The 20,119-nt window shown below is 44.2% G+C and overlaps 1 protein-coding gene across 11 annotated transcripts in view; it reads right to left on the bottom strand.

The window, feature by feature from the left end:
• The window catches only part of ZNF827 (zinc finger protein 827), a 169,246-nt gene extending 152,158 nt beyond the window's left edge, over nucleotides 1-17,088 (bottom strand). For 8 of the 11 annotated variants that reach the window (XR_012006056.1, XM_072773468.1, XM_072773464.1 and 5 more), the window contains exon 1: nucleotides 16,390-17,088. Coding sequence is in view for 10 of the 11 variants with exons in the window: in XM_072773468.1 (XP_072629569.1) it covers nucleotides 16,390-16,432 (43 nt within the window). In the remaining variant the exon portion in view is untranslated. The remainder of the gene's footprint in view (nucleotides 1-16,389) is intronic. The other 3 variants (XM_072773467.1, XM_072773471.1, XM_072773463.1) reach the window with 2 other exon arrangements.
• Nucleotides 17,089-20,119: the final 3,031 nt, after the last annotated feature.

The raw sequence follows: 20,119 nt of genomic DNA on the forward strand, positions 1-20,119 counted from the left end.
TAATCACCTCAACCAAAGAGGACAGGAAACTTCTGGTTGTTATGACCATGGAATCCAGATGTAGAATATGCCCAGTCATCAGGAAAATCTTACAGTCTTGGCACAGTTTGAGGACAGAGAGAGAGCAACAGCCAATAGCTGAAGGGAGACTCTACAGTTTGGAATGTGCCACAGACTTCTAACCACAAAAGTTCTCTTTGCACTTCGACTGTGGTATCCCCCTGTGGTATAGGCCGTGGCCTCTGCTCTTCTCGGCAAGTCTCCCCCGGAAGCACATGACTTTCCCCAGGCATCTCTAGGCCACATCCATGTGAACGTCTGTGGCCCGGTTCATCACCTTCCACCAGGCCGAGCTGTACAGTTTAGGCAAATCATTTTCTCATTTCTGAGAGAGGATGACAACAGGAGGTGTTCCCCAAAGTCCCTTCTACCTCTAAAACCCTTTGACTATATGACCCACTCTGAACTTCGTTCATTCAACTCATTCATTCATTCAACACTATTTATGAAATACCTCCTATTTCTTTGATTCTGTGACCCATTCTTAATTTCATTCATTCATGCATTTATTCAACAATATTTGACCACCTCCTACATACCAAGTACTGTTACATGTAAGAATGTATAAAAATGAATACAGAAGAGCCCATGACCTTTAAAAGCTCATAGTCAATAATGACATAGAGGAATAAGCAATTAGTGTAGCATGGGAGGTATTATGAGAACAATGGGAGCCAGTGGAGGGGATGCCTAACACTGCCCAGTAATGGGACAATAGTAGGGGAGAAGAAAAAGCATGAAAGTCTTCCCCAAGAACTGAGTGCTAATGTATAGGTAGAAGGTAATGGGGGAAATCTGATGGCTCGAAGACATCCCAGAATTAGAGAAAATGAATCTGCCAAAATAAGGAATACAAACATGGTGATCAGTAAAATAAATAATCCAGTATGAATGAAACAAGGAGTATATAGCAGGGCAAAAGAAAGGAGTCTCAGATGATGAAGCACCTTCTCTCTCTTTTTTTAGATTTTATTTATTTATTCATGAGAGACACACAGAGAGAGGCAGAGACACAGGCAGAGGGAGGACTTGAATCCCAGGACCCCAGGATCACGAAAAAACATTTCTAGTGCCAAAGGCAGATGCTCAACCACTGAGCCACCCAGGTGTCCCAAGGAAGTATCTTCTAGACTTTGCTAAGAAGAACAAACTTTATCCTTTGAGAGGATGTCTAAAACATCCTAAATAAATACATGAGTGTTTTAGAAAGTCTACTGTGGTTGCAGTGTGAACACTGGACTAAACAGAGGCCAGAGTAGGGGGGAGGGGACATGACACTGAGGCAAAAAGAAAAAAGAACCTATAAATCCTTAGAGGAGAAAAGAAGAGTATAAGCTACAGCAGTGGCAGGGTGTGGGCATGATGAATTCCAAGTTATACTGGCAGTAGAGTCAACAGACCTGGCTAGCAGTTTGATGTGGGAGAAAAGGCAGAGAGCATGGTCTCTAGGATGGCACTCAGGTTTCTGTCTTGAGTGAGGGGGTTAATTCTTGGTGAGCACAGCAGCCCAGAGAGAGCACACAGGAAGCCCAGAAATACTCCCAGATTCCTAGGCCCAAAACCCTTGGCTATCAGTCGTAGGCAGCTATGCACTCTCCATGATGAGGCATGCTGGCCCATGGCACCCAGTAGAGTTCTCCTTCCCTAACAGGGACACCAGGGAGTCACAGGGTAAGCATCAAGCATCTTCATAAACTAACGGTGTTATATATATATATATAGTATATATACATCTTGTGTGAGGAAGAAAAATATTAACTGCTAAGTTTATTTAAAACATTACTTTTATTTCAAAACCAACAGATACACAGCAAAATACATATTTGCATTCCCATTTGCAGACTGAACAAGAGACTTCAGAGAAATCTCATAGAAGCTGAGAACACTTGTGAGCAAAAGATTTCCTGTCTTCAGGACTCTGCCTTTTGGGTTCTTCAGTGCAAATATTCATCAAGTCCTACATTTTAACATTATCAAGGAAAGCTGAAGAAAGACAACTGCCAAGACTTGGAATTCCATTGCTAAGTAGACAGCTTAGATAGTGGTTCTCAAAGTGTGGTCTGCAGACCCCTAGTGGTCTCGGAGACCCTTTTAAATGTCCTCAAGATCAAAACTGTTTGCATAATAATTCTAAGATGGTATTTGCCCTTTTCACTCTATTGATATTTGCAATGATGATACAAAAGCAATGATGGGTAAAATGCTGGCACTTTAGTTCAAATCAAGGCAGTGACACCAAACCATACCAGTAATCACTGTACTCTTCACAGAGACAAACTCATAGTAAAACAGACACATACACCCCCAAAGTAAGTAACCCTGTCCATTTCACTTAAGAATGTCTTTGATGAAGCAACAGTAAAAATTATCCATTTTATTAAAGACTGAGCAAACATCTTTTTAATATGATATGTAATGAAATGTGTCCGTGAAGCACTTCTGCCATTACTGAAGTGTGATGGCTATCTCAAGGAAAAGTAAATCTGTGATTTAGTTGGCAGCTGAACTAGCCACTCTTTTCATGGAACATCACTTTTAATGAAATAACTGATGAACTATGGTCATTCAAATTTGGGTATCTGGCACACTTTTTCTTGGAAATGAATGAAGTAAGGCTGATACTTTAAGGAAAAACTAACAGTATTTGTAACCAATGAGAAAATTCAAGCTGGCAGGCAAGATTTAAAATTTTAGAAAACCCCTATCCTACCCTGTGAACTTGACAGTCCCTCAAGACAAAGTGATTTGCATGCGCATGTTAGCAAGATGGAGAAACAAACCATATAACCATGGGGCATGTTGCGTCAGTATACTACCAGAGAGCAGAGACAGTGAGTGCTCCACAGCTACAAGCAGAGGTGTGGCCATAGCTCACAAAGATACCAATCAAGTGAAAAACCAAGGTGCAGAATGCATGCTGTGTGCTACCATTTTTATAAATTCCAAAGATAAGCAAAACCAAATACGGTAAAGCTAGGGGAGCAATAAACAGAAAATAAAATTTAGAATAAGGGAACAATTAGCAGGAGAAGAGCACAGAAGTTCAATAGTATTGAAATGTATTAGGTTGGACAGTAGGTTTACAGTTGTTTTACCATTACGCTTCATTATCTGTGTATAAATGTTAGATGTGTTGTTTTTTGTGAATAGCACATACTTTATGACCTTCAAAGGAAGGCACTGCATTAGAGCTTTCCTTGCCAAGGAAAACCAAAGAGGTGAGGAAGGAGGTAGAGGCATGGTGCAAACCCTGGCTGAGGGTCTGCAGCCCTGGCCCCAGAGAAGCCCATGGCTGGCAGGTCTCTTCCAGAGACACCTTCAGGGCAGCATCCGTGCCATTCATCTATTTGGGTTTTCAACAGCCCTCCCTATTTAAAAAGCCCTCCCTATTTTTTTTTTCCTTCAGGCAATCATCCTCCATCTCTTTTGTTATCACAGTGAAAAAAAAACTACTACATTTCACAGTTGATTTTGTATTGTATCCAAACTACAAAATTTAGTAATCATAATCTCTTATCATCTGGACCAGCTCCTACTACATTTTTCCTACCTCCCATCCTTCCATCACCAATATAACCCTTCTGATTCAGCTAAGTTTCTTCTCTTAGTGTCTCCCACATACTTTTGGCTTATTTCAACCTCTTTTGGCTAATGCCATTTCTTCTGCTTACAATGTTCTCTCCTCTCTTCTCAAGATCTAAATCCATCCCTTCCTCGAGGATGTTTGAAGTATCGCTTCTCTCCAAGAATCTTTTAGCCATCACTCTCACTCAGTTTCCTCAAACATTTACACATCTAATTCATATTATATTGTCTTGCACTTGTTAGCATATTGATTTGTGCTTATCCTCTGTGATTGTTTTGTGTCAACATTTGAAAGAACTGTCATCAGGGACTGCATTCTATACAATTTCTACCAACCAGGTAAATGCTCATAACTTTTTCTTAATGAATGAGCACTCAGTAGGGACTACAGCTCTCAGGGGATCGTGTCCTCAGTGCGCCAATGTGACACCATGTAGGTTAACATATACCCTTACTGCCTGAAAAGGCTTTCAGTCCAGCCTAGTGAGGGATGTTTTCCTCTGCTATAGGAACAGATCTCCCATTCTGTGACAGAAACCAAGCAAAGCAGCACTTGCTTTATAGAATTCTTTTTCATAATATTCAGTGATTTCAGAGTTCAACATGTCTCCTCCCATCGTGACCCTCTTTGCCTGAAGTCCTTAGAAAATCACCCCAGCCAGGTGGTTGAACCAGCTTCTTTGTAAACACAAGATCTTCAGTTTCATTTCTGCACAGTTGTATTTACCCAATAGTCCCTTATCTTAAAAAATCAGTTATTTTCCCTGTAACTTTTACCCTCTTGGTCCTGGTTTCTGTTTTCTGCTCAGCATTTCATAAATCTGTGAAAATACTTTTCAAGCCAAATTTTAATTATTTGTTTCCATCTCTTTCTCTGCCCCCTTGGCTCGAGCCCCTTGCAAGTAGAGACCATGCTCTATTCAACTCCACTGATCCCTAGTCCCTGGTACAGAAGCACTCAGTTGCTGCTGCTTGAATGAACGAATCAACAAATCAATCAATCAATCAACTATCAGTTATCAGACACAAACTACAAATTTAGGAGAAATGACAATTAAGATTAAGTTTACTCCCTTTATCACTTGACAGAACTTCATATATTTGAATGTAGTTACCAGGCATGACTCTTATCTCTCCTCACTCTCAGCTTCAAATTAAGCATTCCCAATGTCACAATAATTAATTCCTCCTCTCATCATTTCAAGAGTCTAGCTGCTAGTTGCCTCCCTTCTGGTGCGTAGTTTGCCAATTTCCCCCCTTTAAGTCGGGACACCCAATCTGGCGGTCCACGTACAGATGTGATCTAATCAGTTTACAAGTCCAGTGTTGCCACCCTTGTTCTGAATTCAGTACTTGCATTAACTCAGCCAACTCTGCTGAAATGCATCCATTTTTCGAATGAAGGCTGAATTTTAAATGTTGCTTATTATCTTTCTGCTTGTTACTATGAATGTGGTTATCTCTGAGGATGGAAGTTGGGAAAGGGGGCTTTCACATTTTGGTTTAGACATTTCTACATCGTTTACATTATTTACACTAAGCATGCACTATGTTTGCCATTAAAAGCCAATACGGACTTCTAAAAATAAAAGAATAAAAAAATTTAAAAAACTAAAAATCAAAAGAATAAGCAGAATTCATACCTGTGACTTCTATGGTTCAGTCTCAAGGAGGACACTTAAGTCATAGTTAAAATACTTGTATTTTTTTTTTTTTTGTATACATTTTCTCACCTAACAGCAAGTATTTGAGTAGCCACTGGTGCATAGCACTTCTCTCTAAATATGATCTAGTGGTTTTGCCAACCCAAACCCCACTTCTAGATTGTGACATTTCTCTCTTCCTAGCAATATCAGAAAGCAGCTCACTATAATTTGGTTCCTCTCTTTCTTAAGGGCAGATTAAAATCCAGAATGTTATTATTTGAGGTTTGCTTTCCCCTAGAAGGGAGAAATCATGTAGCACATTTCAGGAACATTTCCTGAAGCAGAGGGTGTCCCACACTTTGTTTCCTTCCAAATACAGCTGTGTTTCATGCTCTGGAGAGGACTGTTGGGTTAACAAGTAGGGCCAAACAAGCACAGATTAGAAGACAACTATAATTCTAGGCCATTACCCGAAAGCAGTGTTCTCCATATGGAGCACGTAATTCAGACCCCAGAAAGTGTCACTGCATGGGACTCTAATTCTCTTACCCTCCGCTGAGTCTAAGGTCAAAATAAATCTTTGAGGAAAAAAAATATTGTGGCACAAGTTCTCATGAATCATAGAGTAGCGTGCTCTATCCGCACCTAAGGGCTCCTCCTACAGCAGAGGGTCTGTGAAAGGAGCACAGGTGGCCAAGACATGTCCTTCATGTATGGGGCCCCATGAAGGTTTTCTAGTCCTTCAAGATGCCGCAGGCCTTGGGAGACCAGAAGATGATCCAGCCCTTGATGGTGCTGACACTGGGGACCTCAGGCCAGTATCCTCCTCTCCGTGGCTCAATTTCTACTTCCATCCAAGTGGTGGGAAAAGAAGTCCTTCCTGCCTGCTTACAGGCAGAGGATTTCAGGGAAAATGCTTTGTGAACAATAAAGTATCATGTAAACAGAAGGTGGAGGTAATCCACTATTATCCGTTTTGCAAAATGGTGCTACTAAGCACAGAGAGGTTCAAATACTTGCCAAAGTCAAAAAGCTAGTTAGAAACCCTGGTGATCGTGATAGGAGAGGAGGACAGAAAACACTGGAGTCCTGCCCCCTGCCTAGTGCAAGTCCCTCCCTGAGCCTCTGGTTTCAACTTGGAGGAGTCAGAGTCAATGAGCTATTTCTAAGGTTTTAAAAGTCAAACAAATTATCGTCGATAAGCTGCCCAGGCTCAACATAACATGTCTTTATTTTTGGCTGAAGTGGCATCAGCCCAGCGTGGGAGTTCTGGTAAGTTCAGGGGTCCTCAACACTGGCTAGCCATTCAAATCACTCAGGGAGCTTTTTAAGAATGTCTACGCTCAGGATCCATTCTGAGCCAACAAATTTAAATTGCTGGGGGGTGTCTATATTTTTTTAATCTCCCAGGTGATTCTAATATGCAGCCGGGGTTGAGAATCACTGGGCTGGCTAATGGTGATCAGAAACTTACAGGCAACAATAGTTGTCTGACTGATTACACATCAGTTAGAGCAATCTTTCTCAGATCCCTAGTTGAAATGAATTTGCACCTCACACCTATTAATGTGGCTGGCATTATTAATATGGCCAGCATTTACTGTGTACATATGACATGCCAGACACGAGTCTACATATCAATATGTACGAACCCAGTTCATATACACCTACAACGCTAGCCCATTGTACAGATGTGAAAACAGGTGGACAACTGCACTAACCTGCCAAGGCCACGGCTAAAATGTGGTGCAGCCAGGACAGGAAATCTGGTACCAGGATCTTAATCCCCACCCTATACTGCTTCTTAATATTGCCGTAGAATGTGGTTCACAATACCTTAGCCTCAATGATGAATGAAAAGATCACACAATGTTGGAAAATGCAGAACAGTTTTGAATCCAAATGCCTGCAGGGGCCAGGAGGTAATATCCGTGAGGAAGGCGGGCAGGTGTATATGCAGACGGGGACATGGCAGCAGAGTGGTAGGAGCGGTGGCAGACTGATGAGCACATGCCCGGGCAAGGGAGACAGCCGCCACTGACTACAGCAGATTGCTGCCATGTGGGGAGGTGGGCCCCGTGCTGCTGGCTCTTCCAAGTTTTCAAAAGAAGCTAGAAATTTGGATTTTTATGGGAAACCGCCCATTTCCAAATGCTGTCTCAAGTTTTTAAACATACTGTGTAGGGCAAAACACATCAGTACGCCACTAGCTTGTAACCTCTGATATGATCTATCTCACACACACAACGCAATACACACACACCCTTGAATCCTTCATTTAAAATCTATTTAATGTGTTCTCTTGGACTGGTTCTCAGCAATTAGAAGCAGCAGACCTTGCCTTTCCTTCTTTTGTACAAAATGTAAACTATTACCTAAATAACACATGGAAAAACCAATATAAATTTCCCCTGGGTAATTTTAATCAGTGGACTGACTGTTGAATAAATGAATAAATAAACATTTATTAAATACCTATTCTCTCATTTGAATCTCACTATAAATCTGTGGGCATGGATTTATTGTCCTCACTTTACAGTAAAACCCAGTCATAATTCATATGATTATTACACAGTTTAGATATAATTCAGGTCAAATCACAAACACAGAATATACTCCTTTAGTAAAAGTCTAAGTGTGATATTGTTGGTCTATGTTGGCCAAGTATTAGTCAAGCCCTATTTTAACAGCCTTAAAAAAGAATTTTACCGTATCATATTATTACTCATCACTCTAACGAGAGAGATGGGAAAAAAATGTTTAAACATAGAAATCACCAAAATGTCCTGGGTCAGAAATGCCTGTGGTCTCGCAATCTAAGCAAATGGAAACTTATTTCATATACATAGGAAGAGTTAATATTTCTTGAGTTCTATGGAGCAGGCTCTAATTAGGCATGGTTTTATGTGTATGTGTATTATTGTATTTATCAATATCCATACTTGTCAACCAAGCCTTACAAGAATCTATGATATAGGAACTATTATCACTAGTGAAAGATGAAGAAAGCAAAGACAGGGAAGTTCAGTAATTTCCCCAAGGTCACACAGCAAGTGAGTGCCAGAGTCTGTACACTTAACCACTATGAAAGCATGTGTGTGTCTCTGTTTTCACTTAAGTCGTACCATATACAGCAGACACAGTGAAAAGAGGGCAAAATCACGTGATATTTTCTCCCTCTCGTTACAAACAACAAAAGCTTTTTAAAATATACTGCCAGACAACCGAAGATGCCAGCACTATATAACTTCAGAAAAATCTATCACCCTCCACAAGTGCAGTAGCTTGTCTCAAAAGCTCAGATGGGCGAAGTGCTCCTGATCAATCATTTCCCCCCACCCCCACCCCCCCGCCTTCTCTGGTCCACTTTGAAGGCCAACTTTTTCAGGGCACTCAAACAACTCACCCTGGGATCCTCCTCTCTCTCACTGCTTGCCTTTTTTCCTCCACACCACACTTCTAATGGGGTCTAACCCCTTGTCTGATCCATGCAGAAATTATGAGAGAGAGAGAGAGAATAAGAGAGAGAGACAAAGTGAGAGAGAGAGAGGGATTATTTAAGGGTCTGCTTTTCAGGCTCAAGCTTCAGAGAAGGTCCATACATTTCTTCCTTGCTGATAGAACTTGGCTGAATTCAGACTTTCTTAAAAACAGAAGCAATGAGTATCTAAGTTTTAGTCAATTCAGAACTCTAGAGACAGAACTTTAGGGGTGGAGGTTGTTTTTTAATAAGAAGGGAATGGACGGCTGGAAACAATATCCTTTTTAGGCACACAGAATCTGCTGCATTTAATATAACCCTGGGTCAGTCTGTGAAAAGCAGAGTTGCTAAAGGCCACATGCTGATCTCAGACCGTGGGCGTGTATCACTGTACATTTTACAAAATTAGATACAGTGCAGCCTCTATGTGTGTGTGCCTGTGTGCGTGTGTGTATACATGCAGTGAAGCTGACTTTTATAAAAAAAAAAAAAAAAAAAAACACAAGATGCACCCATGCAGCTAAAGATTAGTATCAAGCCAAAGTCTGATTTTAATTTATGAAACTACCTTGTAACTACAGCAACTCTATCCCAAAGGTGGGTCTTTGGGGAATGATAAGAGTCATCTGAGAGGCCCCTGCTTCAGCACCTAGTCATGCACTATTCTTCGATATCATAAAAATGTAATTTACAGACAGGATAGAAATACAAAACTTGCTCCTGCACAGAAGAGGGAAAGCAGCTAGTAACTTCAGCCCATAGAGTACTCTTGGCTATTTCTAAGGTCTGTACTTTGCACATTAGTTTCCTATAAAATATGACAGAAGACATTTCAGCAACCATGAACCATAAAGTATTTTGTACACTTGGCCCTAGATGGTATGAATTACTGAGCTACACCTTGCAAAGTAGGGAACAGAAAAGAATACATCAGAAACAGGACACAGCATCTTCACTTATAACCTCTATCTCTAAAATGTGATTCTCAAGTACCTTAACTAAGCTAAAATACAGTAGTAATAAAGTCCAGGGGGGAAAACAAAACAAAACAAAAAACCACCGCATGTCTTACCATAATGAGGCTGGGTCTGGATTTCTTTGCAATAGGAGAAAACTCAGAATCTATTCCTTCCTCACAAAGCCCATGGTCTTGTAAAACCTTATGCTAAGAAGACTTTAATGCCCCCAAACGTCCTCTTTTGTAGGTCATACCATTATTATCTTGTTCTGTGATCGGTCTGATTAAATTATAGAAAATTACTAATACATCATTCAGAATGGAGAGATCCGTTCCCGGCCTGTTGTGTTTGTTTCAATCCTCCTGTCCTAATGTTTCAGCTGATACTTCGAAAAGGATGGAGGAGGGACAAAGGAACTTCACACAAGGAAAGCGAATGGGATACGTGAAACTATCCTGGGGTACACACTGCCCTTCAGCTATCTCAGGTGGCACTGCTGACCAGTCACCGAAACCAAGGGAGCTTCTTTACACAGTAGCACCGCTTGCCACCCTTCAGTCCAAAGATACCACTTTGCGTGCAAGTGACCAGGGTTAGTTACACTGGGTGAGTTTTTCTCTTTTGTCAAAGTGATTGATTCATCCAGACCCTGCCTGAATCCAAACGACTGGGACTACTAAATAAACTGGCTTACCAATCCAGCCAGGCAGCATGCACCGCTAACCCAGTCTTCCCTACAGGACTATCTTGACATTAATAGGACTCCTTGTATTTTAAGCCACCTTTTGACCCCAAAAGAAGCTTGCCTGGTTGCTCCACCAACACAACGCTGTCCCTTGGGTGTTTCCACGGCTTCTCTCCATCTAATTTTATAAGCCTCGCAAGACAGAGATTTTCCACACCTCCCTTGGACCTCTCCTAATAGAGGCCATTCAAAGGCTCTAAAAACTCAAATGCACAGTCAGCCCTCACACTGACCGAAAGCTGTCCAATTTATACTTCTCCAGCATGATTTATTAACACTTTGTGCCAGAGACTTGTCAACTCGCACCAGCTGTGTCATCCCCAGAGCGAGATGGCAGCCCATAGATAAATTAAAAATCAATTTTTTTTATTAGAAACTATTTTGAAGCATTAGGAGGAATGTGATTTTGAACTATCTTCCTTCTTTTAACAGGAAAGTTCAGTGTACCCTACTTACTATATTAGGAATACACGGATTTCTTTTAGGAGAACAGATGAACATTATTGCCCAGTATCAACCTAGCCTGCTATGGGGTATTTCAGAATCGTTAGCTCTGCCTGACAGGAGCAGTGAAATATTTTATTGCCTCAGACTCAAAATGTTTCCCTGTGGTTCCTATCATAGGAGGATGTCCATCGCCACTGAAAAAATTAATAAGAGTAAGTAGGGAAAAGAGTTAAATCTTCTACCCTTCGTCTTCCAATAGATATATAAAGACAGGGAAAAATCTAAATATAAGGGCCCCTGTTGCTTTCTTGTCACTTTTGCTTCCCGCATTTACTAGAAAGCAGAAGATGATTTTTAAAGTTTTGTTAATGAAGAACACAATAACCTGTTCTGGTCTTGACCCACAACTGAGTAAACAATGAAAATACTAGAATAGCAAAACAACTGTTCTATTAACTTTTCCTTTGTGCTCCCCCCTGGGAATAGGCATCAGGCAGATTTCCAATGATAAATATAATAGGATCTGAACTCATACATGTTCATGGGTTAAGTTGCAGCTAATGAGGAAATCTTAAAAGTGCTGATGATGCCAATGGTAAAAGGATTTACAGATGTAGCAAACATAGGGGAAAGCCCTTCCTGACCCTTTCCCTCCTCAGTTAGTGATCCCAAATGTAATGATGTTCATAAAGTGCTGAGCCCCAGGCCTGGTAAACAGACACAGTATCACTTTTCCCCTCTTCTTCTTTCTCAGACTGACAAACATTTTTAAGCCATGCAGTTTGGGATTCTGCTACAGATAAGCACATGGTCTAGTGCAAAGGATCTCTAGGATTTTTTTTTTTTAAGATTTTATTTTATTTACTCATGAGAGATACAGAGCGAGAGAGAGAGGCAGAGACACAGGCAGAGGGAGAAGCAGGCTCCATGCAGGGAGCCTGACGTGGGACTCGATCCCAGGTCTCTCGGATCACGCCGTGGGCTGCAGGAGAAGCTAAACCGCTGCGCCACCGGGGCTGCCCCTCTAGGATGTTTTTTTAAACATGGTACTGAACCTGGTTGATGGAAAGAACTTTTAGAAAAGAGCCTTCAACAGCAGCAGAATCATATTTAAGTCTCCAAATGATGACATTGCTGTAGTCCAAGAAATAAAGGCTTTACTTGGAGTAATAATTTTTAAAGCCACTTCTCAAAAATAGTTTAGGTTTAACACCTTTTGTTGGAGGTCACCTCCAAAAGCTAGTGCAAAACTTCTTTTTGATTTGGGGCCAGTGGAATCAGTACACAGCTCTATAGGATGGGCCATTTTCTTTTCCACATATATATGAGGCCCATGTAACACACACACACATACACACTCTCTTACTTCAGAGGCCCAGGAGAAATGACTATGTAGAATTTTAAATCAGAAATCTAACGCCTAGGTTAGTAGTGTCAGGTTAAAGGCTCACCCATCCCCAAAGCTAATTCGGTTCTGAACAATCCCTTGGGTGTCTCATGGAACAGAACGAGCTAGGAAACCTTAGCAGGCCGAAGCCTAGCCTGGGGAATTGCTGGAACTCCGTGCCAGGGGCTGAGGTACACCCCAGACTCCGTATCAGATAATACCAAGTGCTAGTCTGGATTTCCAGGACTGATCTATTCGAGGGTGAACTTCCAGGTTCCTTGATGTCTGCGCTGTAGAGTGGGAGGACTTTGTCCATCCACACTGTGCCTGCCTAGTATTATATTTAATAACAGAAAAATTAGCTCCATACATAAAGTCTATTAGTAGCAATGGTTTATGAGGGGGTGAAGAGGCGAGGGGGGGGGGAGGTGGCTATGGGAAAGGAGAAGGCGTTCTGAAGTTTCAATAGATTCCTTTTCACAAGTTTCTTTTTTGTAATCTAATTTGTATTCTACTTCTAATTTTAAATGTGTTTATAGCTTCTCTAGATTCTTAAAGCTGTATCAGTAGTGGCTATTAGCCACTTTTGTGTTTACTCAGAAGGGTTCTTTGGTTTCAAAAGCAAGTTTCTCCACCTCATTCCTCCACCAACCTCCTCCCCCGCCCCCAAAGCATACACCTCTCTCCTTTCCTTTAGGGTCAAGTTTAAAACCTAATGCTGTATAACTTCCTAAAACCCTGAGATGACTTCTATCAGGGCAGCCTTAATGCCCAAAGTTGCTTTAACTTTATACAAAAAGGTTCTCCACCTTAAGAAAAAAATCCCCCCCCAAACACATACAAACAAATAAACAGTTTAGCATTAAAACTGGGATTTAAGACTACAATTATATTCTACATTAAATACTAATTTACACTAATTTTACCAAAGTCAATATTTATTACATCTCCCCACCTCTGCAAGTTTAAGACTCGCTCAGCACTTAGGAAGCTTTGGGTTACTATGTCTGAATTGCAAAACACACCATTTGTCCAGAAACTGCTCTTAGTCCAAATGCAAACTGCTTACAAAACATGTGTGAACCATGCTTAGAACAGGCAGCCACATCCACAAAAATCCATTCAATGCAAAGGTAAGTGGAAAAGCTTTGCAAATTAGGCTTCCCTTTAAAAACTGGAGGGACATTTACCGCTTTTCCAAAAGGTAATTGCTTCTTACTTCAGTAAAAGTGGCTTTATGTGACTGGAAGGAGTTGCTTTCTTTTTTTTTTTTTTTTTAAGTGAGTGGATAACAGTATTCAATTAGAGAACAGGGTGGGAGAGCCCACTCTGAAAATATAACTTAATCACCGGCCATCAGCAAGCAGGAGAGGCCCACCGAGCACACGAGCTAAAATGGAGCCTGAATTTCCTCCCAGGCTGAGGGTAGTCGCACGAGGTCAGGGTCAAGGTCACCAGCAGGGCAGGCTGCAGCTGCCCGAAAGCGCTACACACAACGGGAGGGAAGGCGTTCCATCTCCGTCAGAGCCGAAAACAGATAAATCCCTTCTCCTCTCCTACCCTCCCTCTAACCCCGCCAACATTTTTTTTTTTTTTTTTTTAAAGCAGGGGGAGAGGAGAAGAAAGGAGAATGACCAAATAACCTCACCGCCCTGGTTTTCGCACACAAGCTCATCAGCTCCCAAAGTTGCCATCTAAGGGCAAGTTCGCAGAGAACACTGAAGCCCATTTTGTCCGAGCAGGGCAAGCCTCCCCCGACCCCCCCAGGATTCCTGCCTCCTCTCCCTCCCCCGCCACACGCCCCCGAGAAGAGCTGGGAACTGGCCGGCCGGCCATGTGCACGCACACACTCTTCCACCAACTGCTGCGAGTTTTCTGTGAATCGCAGCGCGGAGCCTCCCAACTCGCCCTCCCCGACTCCGCCGCCTTCTCTTCCCTCGCACAAAATTTCCCTACACACGCAGCCGCCTGCGAGCGATTTTATGTGCATATATATTACATATGTGATATTATCCTCAGAACCTCTAGCGGGCAGGCGAAGAAAGGACTGCACAGGGGCATTTTTTTTTTTTTTTTTTTTTTTTTTTAAAGGAAGGGGAAAAAAAGCACAACCCAAGCCCTGTGCGTCGACTCCTGCGTACCGGGAAGGGGAAAGAAAGAGGAATGTTTGCGGAGCGGGCTGCCTGCAAGTGCCCTTGCTCGCCACTTCGGCCGCGGCCCGGGTGACACGGAGCCGCGGGGGCGCTCGGCCCGAGCAGCCCGCGCCCCCTGCGCGTCCCCCGGGCAGGCACAGCCGCGGATATTTCGCGAGGGGGAGATCGATCGCGCTGCCTGTCTGCAGCGGAAACGCACAAGCTCACACACAACCCGAGCCCGAGACACCATAACCTTAACCCTTCCCCCACCCTCCGTGAACTTCAGGTGACCGACCACGTCGGCCTGACACCCGGGCGGGCGGGCGCTCCGGCTCCGCTCCCGCCCCCAGCCCGGGTTTTGCAGGATCGAGCTCCGAGCAGCGCCAAACCGCCGGGAGAGGGGAGCAGAGCGGGGGGAGAAAGAAGAAATTGACCCTCGGTCTCCCCCGACCCCTCCCTCCGGCGCCTCCGCGTCCCCTCCTCCCCGTCACCCCGCCCCACGCCTTCTCCCCTGCCCCCTCCTCCCTGCATTCAAGGAGCCCGGCGGCCCCGGGGGATATTTTTAGTTGCTTCTTTCTCCTTCACTTTTAGCTTTAGCAGCATCTCGGAACACTCAAAGCGGAGAAAGATGGGGGGGGGGGGAGCTGGAGAGGGAGTGGGGGAAAAGTTAAGAGTCTCGCAAAGAAAAGCCGGAGGGAGGGCGGAGAGGGACCGGGGGCGCGGGTGGAGGAGGGGAAGGGGACCGGGCCGTGCCGGCGGGTGTGTGTCTCCAGTTGGTGTATGTGGCTGCAGCCGGGGAGGGTTGTGATGCACTTTAGTCCTGGACTCTGCTCAGGCTCGCCGGGGAGGGGGGTCTGAGAGCCCGAGTCTCGCCTGGCTCCGTCTGCTCCCACTGACCCCGCATTTTATTGCGGCCAGGAGCCCTGCTCCTCCCTCCCCTCGGCTCTGCAGGGACCTCGCGCGCCGCGAGCCGCCCTGCCTCCTGCCTCCTGCCTCCGCCTCGGCACGGCTCCCGCACCCCACATCCGCCCGCCGCTGCCCGGCCTCGCCCCCCGCCCGGCCGCCCCGCGCCCCCCGCGCCCCCGCGCCCCGCCGCGCCCCCTCGCCCCGGCGCCGCGGGAGCAGCCGCCCGGCGGCGCGTGTGCACCGGTGTGTTTGTGCGCGGTGCCCCCCACACCCTCCCCAGCCGCTCCCGCCTCGCCCGCCCCCGACTCCCCTCCTCCGCCGCCGCCTCCTCCACCTCCGCCTCCTCCCGCTCCGCCGCCGCCGCCGCCGCCGCCGCCGCCGCCGCCGCCGCCGCCGGCGGCTCCGGGCCCGGCCAACCCCGGCGCAACCTTTAGCCGGAGACGGACCTCTCCCTGGATCCCGTGCCCGGCGGGCGGCCCGCGCCCTCGCCCCGGCACCCGCGAACGCCATGTCACGGCCCCCCGTCCTCCGCACGCCCCGACCCCCGCACCCTCGGGCGCTGCGAGCCGCAAGGAAATTTTTTTTTTTTTTTTTAAGATTCCAACCTCTCCCACCTCCCCCCTCGCACACACTCCCCGATTAAAAAAAAAAAAAAAGAAAAAAGAAAAAAAAAAAAACCGGCATCCACACTACTCCCCTCCTCCCGTCTCTTGCCCCCTCCCCCCAGCAACCCGGAGTGAGGAGGGGGAGGGGGAGGGAAAAGAGGGAAAAAAGCCCGATCTCAAGGAAAAAAAGAGGGAGGGCGAGAGAAAGAAAGAAAAAGAGAGAGAGAGAATAGAAAGGGCACGGGGCTGATCATCACCAACATGGCTGCCTCGGCATAGACCTAAACGAGGAGTAACCCGGGCTGTGTCTTTGTCGGTTTCACCTCTGTAACCCTAAACTAATGCAGAAAACAACGGACGAGGCTGCAGACGCGAAAGAGGAGAGGGAGGGCGACAAAATGGCACGAGAGGAGGTGGAGAAGGGATGACTTACGTGAGGGAAGGCGCTTGGGCTGCTCCTGCTTCCTCCTGGGCATTTTCCCCCTTTTCTCACATTCTCCTCCTTGGTTAATGTGAGATCAAATAAACCCCCGTGGGGGCAGAGAGGCAGACACTGGCAGGAGCGGGGAGGTAGTTGGGGGGCGGGCGGGCGGGCAGGGGGAAACCCCTTCTCTCCGGTGTGTGCAATGGGTTGAAGCTTGTTTCCTGGAGCCAGATGAGGGGTTCTCTTCTTTTCTTTCCTTTCTTTTTTTTTTTTTTTTTTAATCCTTTTTTTTTTTTTTTTGAATTTTTGGTCGTGCACCTGGCTTGTCCCCGAGCGTAATATTCTTCAATGGAAACGGATCTAATAGGTGTGAGTGTGTGTGTGTCCTGTGCTCGCGTGTGTGATGGGAGGTATAAATAAATGAGAGCCGGTGCGGCGGTGTCTATGGCCGCGCTGTGTCTCCGAGCCCCTAACACTAATGTCGGGATCAAAGGGCAGCGGCGGCGGCGGCACAGCTCACAGCTCGCTCGCTCGCTCTCTTTCTCGCTCTCTCTCTCCTCTCGCGCTCTCTCTCTCTCTCTCTGTCACACACACACTCACACATACACAGAGGCACAGACTGAGGGAAAGAGCGAGAGCTAGACACACACACACACACACACACACACACACACTCGCACACACACGCGCGCGCAGAGCAAAGAGGAAGGTGCCCTAAGGCTCCCAGGGCGGACTCAGCCTGGGATTTGCAACCGCTCAGTCTGGAAAGAATGGGGGGCGCGCGTGCGGGGGTGGGATGGAGCCCTGCGAATTTATCCCGCTATTCGCCAGATCTAGGTGGGGGGGGAAAAAGTTTTCCCCACTCTTTAAACAACGAGGAGTTCATTACTCTTGCGGATTTTTTTTTCTTTTTTAAAGAAAATAGATGTTTCTCTTAACTTTCTTTTGTGTCCTCAAGTGCATTTGGTTCTGTATCAAGATTTTTCAGGCTTTTTCACTGCCACGATGGCTCTCTTACCCCATCACCTTAAGTGTGTGGAGGTTACGGTTTCCCACACCCTCGTCCAAAAACATTCTAATAAAAAGAATTTTTAGAAAAAAATAAATAAGATAGCATATGGGGATATCGATTCCGAGGTTGATGGAATACGTGCCCAGTTTTGGAGTGTTTAGGGGAGTTAAAACTGAAACATGCTGCCGAAATGAAAATTACATCCCCTTGACGACGTGGGGGGGGGGGAGTGGGGGGTAAGATTCTCTCACCCCCGTGGTTGATTAAACTGCTACATGATACTCCTACAGTGTGCAAAGAGAGATCTTGACTTCTGAATTGTATTTATTTATTTATTTATTTATTTTGCTGCTGTAATGCAGGTATGTGAAGCTTACCCTGAAGCAATTCTAGTTTGCATTAGGAACCCAAATATAGCAGTTTTCATCAACTGATACATACTTTCATTACTTTACAAATCACACATCTTTCTTCAAAGAGACATAAAGGGGAAAAATAGAAAAGGATGGGTCTCACTCTAGCACAAAAGGTACTTGGTGAAAGAGGACTGTTCTCTTTGTAACTTGCAGTCATTTGGATAAAAGTTCACTCAGAGGTTGTTAATGATTTAAACTCCAAAACCTGCTACTATAATTGAAGTAAAAATGGTCTGAAGAAGAGTTGTTTCATAAAACTCTCTTTGTAAGAGGAAACTTTGAACTTAGCAGAATACATTATATGTCATGAGTCAGATGTAGCTAAAAAATAAAAAGGTGAATTATTTAACTACATCTTCCCTTTTTAGCTTTTTAAAAACTCTGACTCATCATCTTATTATGTTAAATATTTTCTTACCAATTTTAAAATAGACTTTTTCATCAAAGAAAGTGGAGGCATGGTTGAGATAGAGAATGATAAAATGACACTCTCCAAGCTTACATGGATAGCTAATGCCTCTCTGAGGTTCTAGTGCAATTCTCACAAGCTGAGTGGTATTAACAACAGCCATGGTGGACAAATCCCTACATTCCCCTTAAAAATAATAATAAGGCTTTATATTACATATTTTTATTAGAGAAGCTTAAAGAGTGTTGTAGCTCCCATAAGATGTTTTTCATTGATAATGAAATCTCAGGAGGAAACCCACCCTGCCAACTCCCAGAAAGACCCAGCTTCCCCGTGTGATGCTATCCGAAGCAGGTTTTGAAAACACCTGCTTGAATTCAATCTAAAACCAAAACAGAGAGCAGTCAAGTTTAAAATGGATCATCATTCTTTTTTTTTTAAAGATTTTATTTATTTATTCGAGAAACAAATAGAGAGAGAGAGGCAGAGACACAGGCAGAGGGAGAAGTAGGTTCCATGCAGGGAGCCCAACATGGGACTCGATCCTGGGTCTCTAAGATCACACGCTGCCCCTGCGCTGAAGGCGGTGCTAAACCGCTGAGCCACCTGGGCTGCTGTGGAGCATTGTTCTTAAACCAATTCTTCCCTGAGTGTTGGCTTAAGCAAACTGGTTATCTAAGTTTTGCTGATTTGTAATGTAAAATGGACCTCAACTTACCACGACTTTGACTATTGTCAGTAGCATTGGACTTGAAATTAGTATATGAATGATAATAGGTCAGAACCCATACATTCCAAGTAGACTCATTGCCTTGGGACTGTGCATGATCTTTAAACTTAAGACAGGGTAAACAAAACGGTCACGATTCCCCACCACTGCCTGCTCTGAACCTTTGGCTAGGATTTGAAGGATGGTTACACTGCATAGACTCATCACCCGTTTTCTGAATTGCTGTGACTCTTTACAATCCTTAGTACGCTATGACCGAAAACACACTCTAGGCCTTTCCTGAAAGTAGACTACATTTCCTGTGACCTTTTAAAGGCATGCAGGCAAACACTGTCAACTTTTAATTATAGAGGTATCCTATCAACAGCCAAAAACATTTTTAATTGAATTTACTCATACCTCTACCACTCTCCAAAAATTATCTGTAGTACACAACAATAGAAAATGGAAATAAGGACAGAACAATTTCTGCTTAAATCTCAGCTTGGTATCTGCCTGCTACAAAGCACTCTTCAAGGACACTGGCATCTCACCCTCAGTGGTGATATGTTCAGAGAACACAAACTAATTTTCATGTTAGACTAACCTACAATATTAGGATGATAAATGACTGGAAGTTCCTGCAATGGATTTCAAAATCAAATGAATAAATGATTTTGGGAATGAGTGCCTTTTGGATGCACATACTCATGAACTTTTAACCTCGATTATTGTTGACCATAGCCATTACACTGGAATATTCTATTTGATTCACCCCTCCCCACAGTCCAAGCTTTTAAAATAATACTTTATCTTAATAATCATAGTAATCTCTCCTACCTCCAACTACATCACCTCTCAAATGTGAGATTAGAATAGATTTTCTCAAAATTATGCATTTTAAGAAGATGTTTCATAAATGCTCCCTTCCACAGGAGTAAATTCTGTCCTAGCCAAAGTATTCCTAAGTGGGTAGACAGAGGGAGCACATCCCGTAGAATGGTGTGTGGTCTCCTGAGGGGTCCTTGAGTATTTTCAAAATAATACTATGATATCATTTGCTTTTTTATCTGTGTTCACATTTATACAGATGATGCAGAAGCAATGGGAATAAAATGCTGGCACCTTAGCGGCTTGAATCAAGGCAAAGGCACCAAAATGTATTATAAGTCATTCTCCACCACCAAGCACTT

Source organism: Canis lupus, chromosome 13, assembly GCF_048164855.1.
Source record: "Canis lupus baileyi chromosome 13, mCanLup2.hap1, whole genome shotgun sequence".
In the NCBI taxonomy this organism is placed as follows: domain Eukaryota; kingdom Metazoa; phylum Chordata; class Mammalia; order Carnivora; family Canidae; genus Canis; species Canis lupus.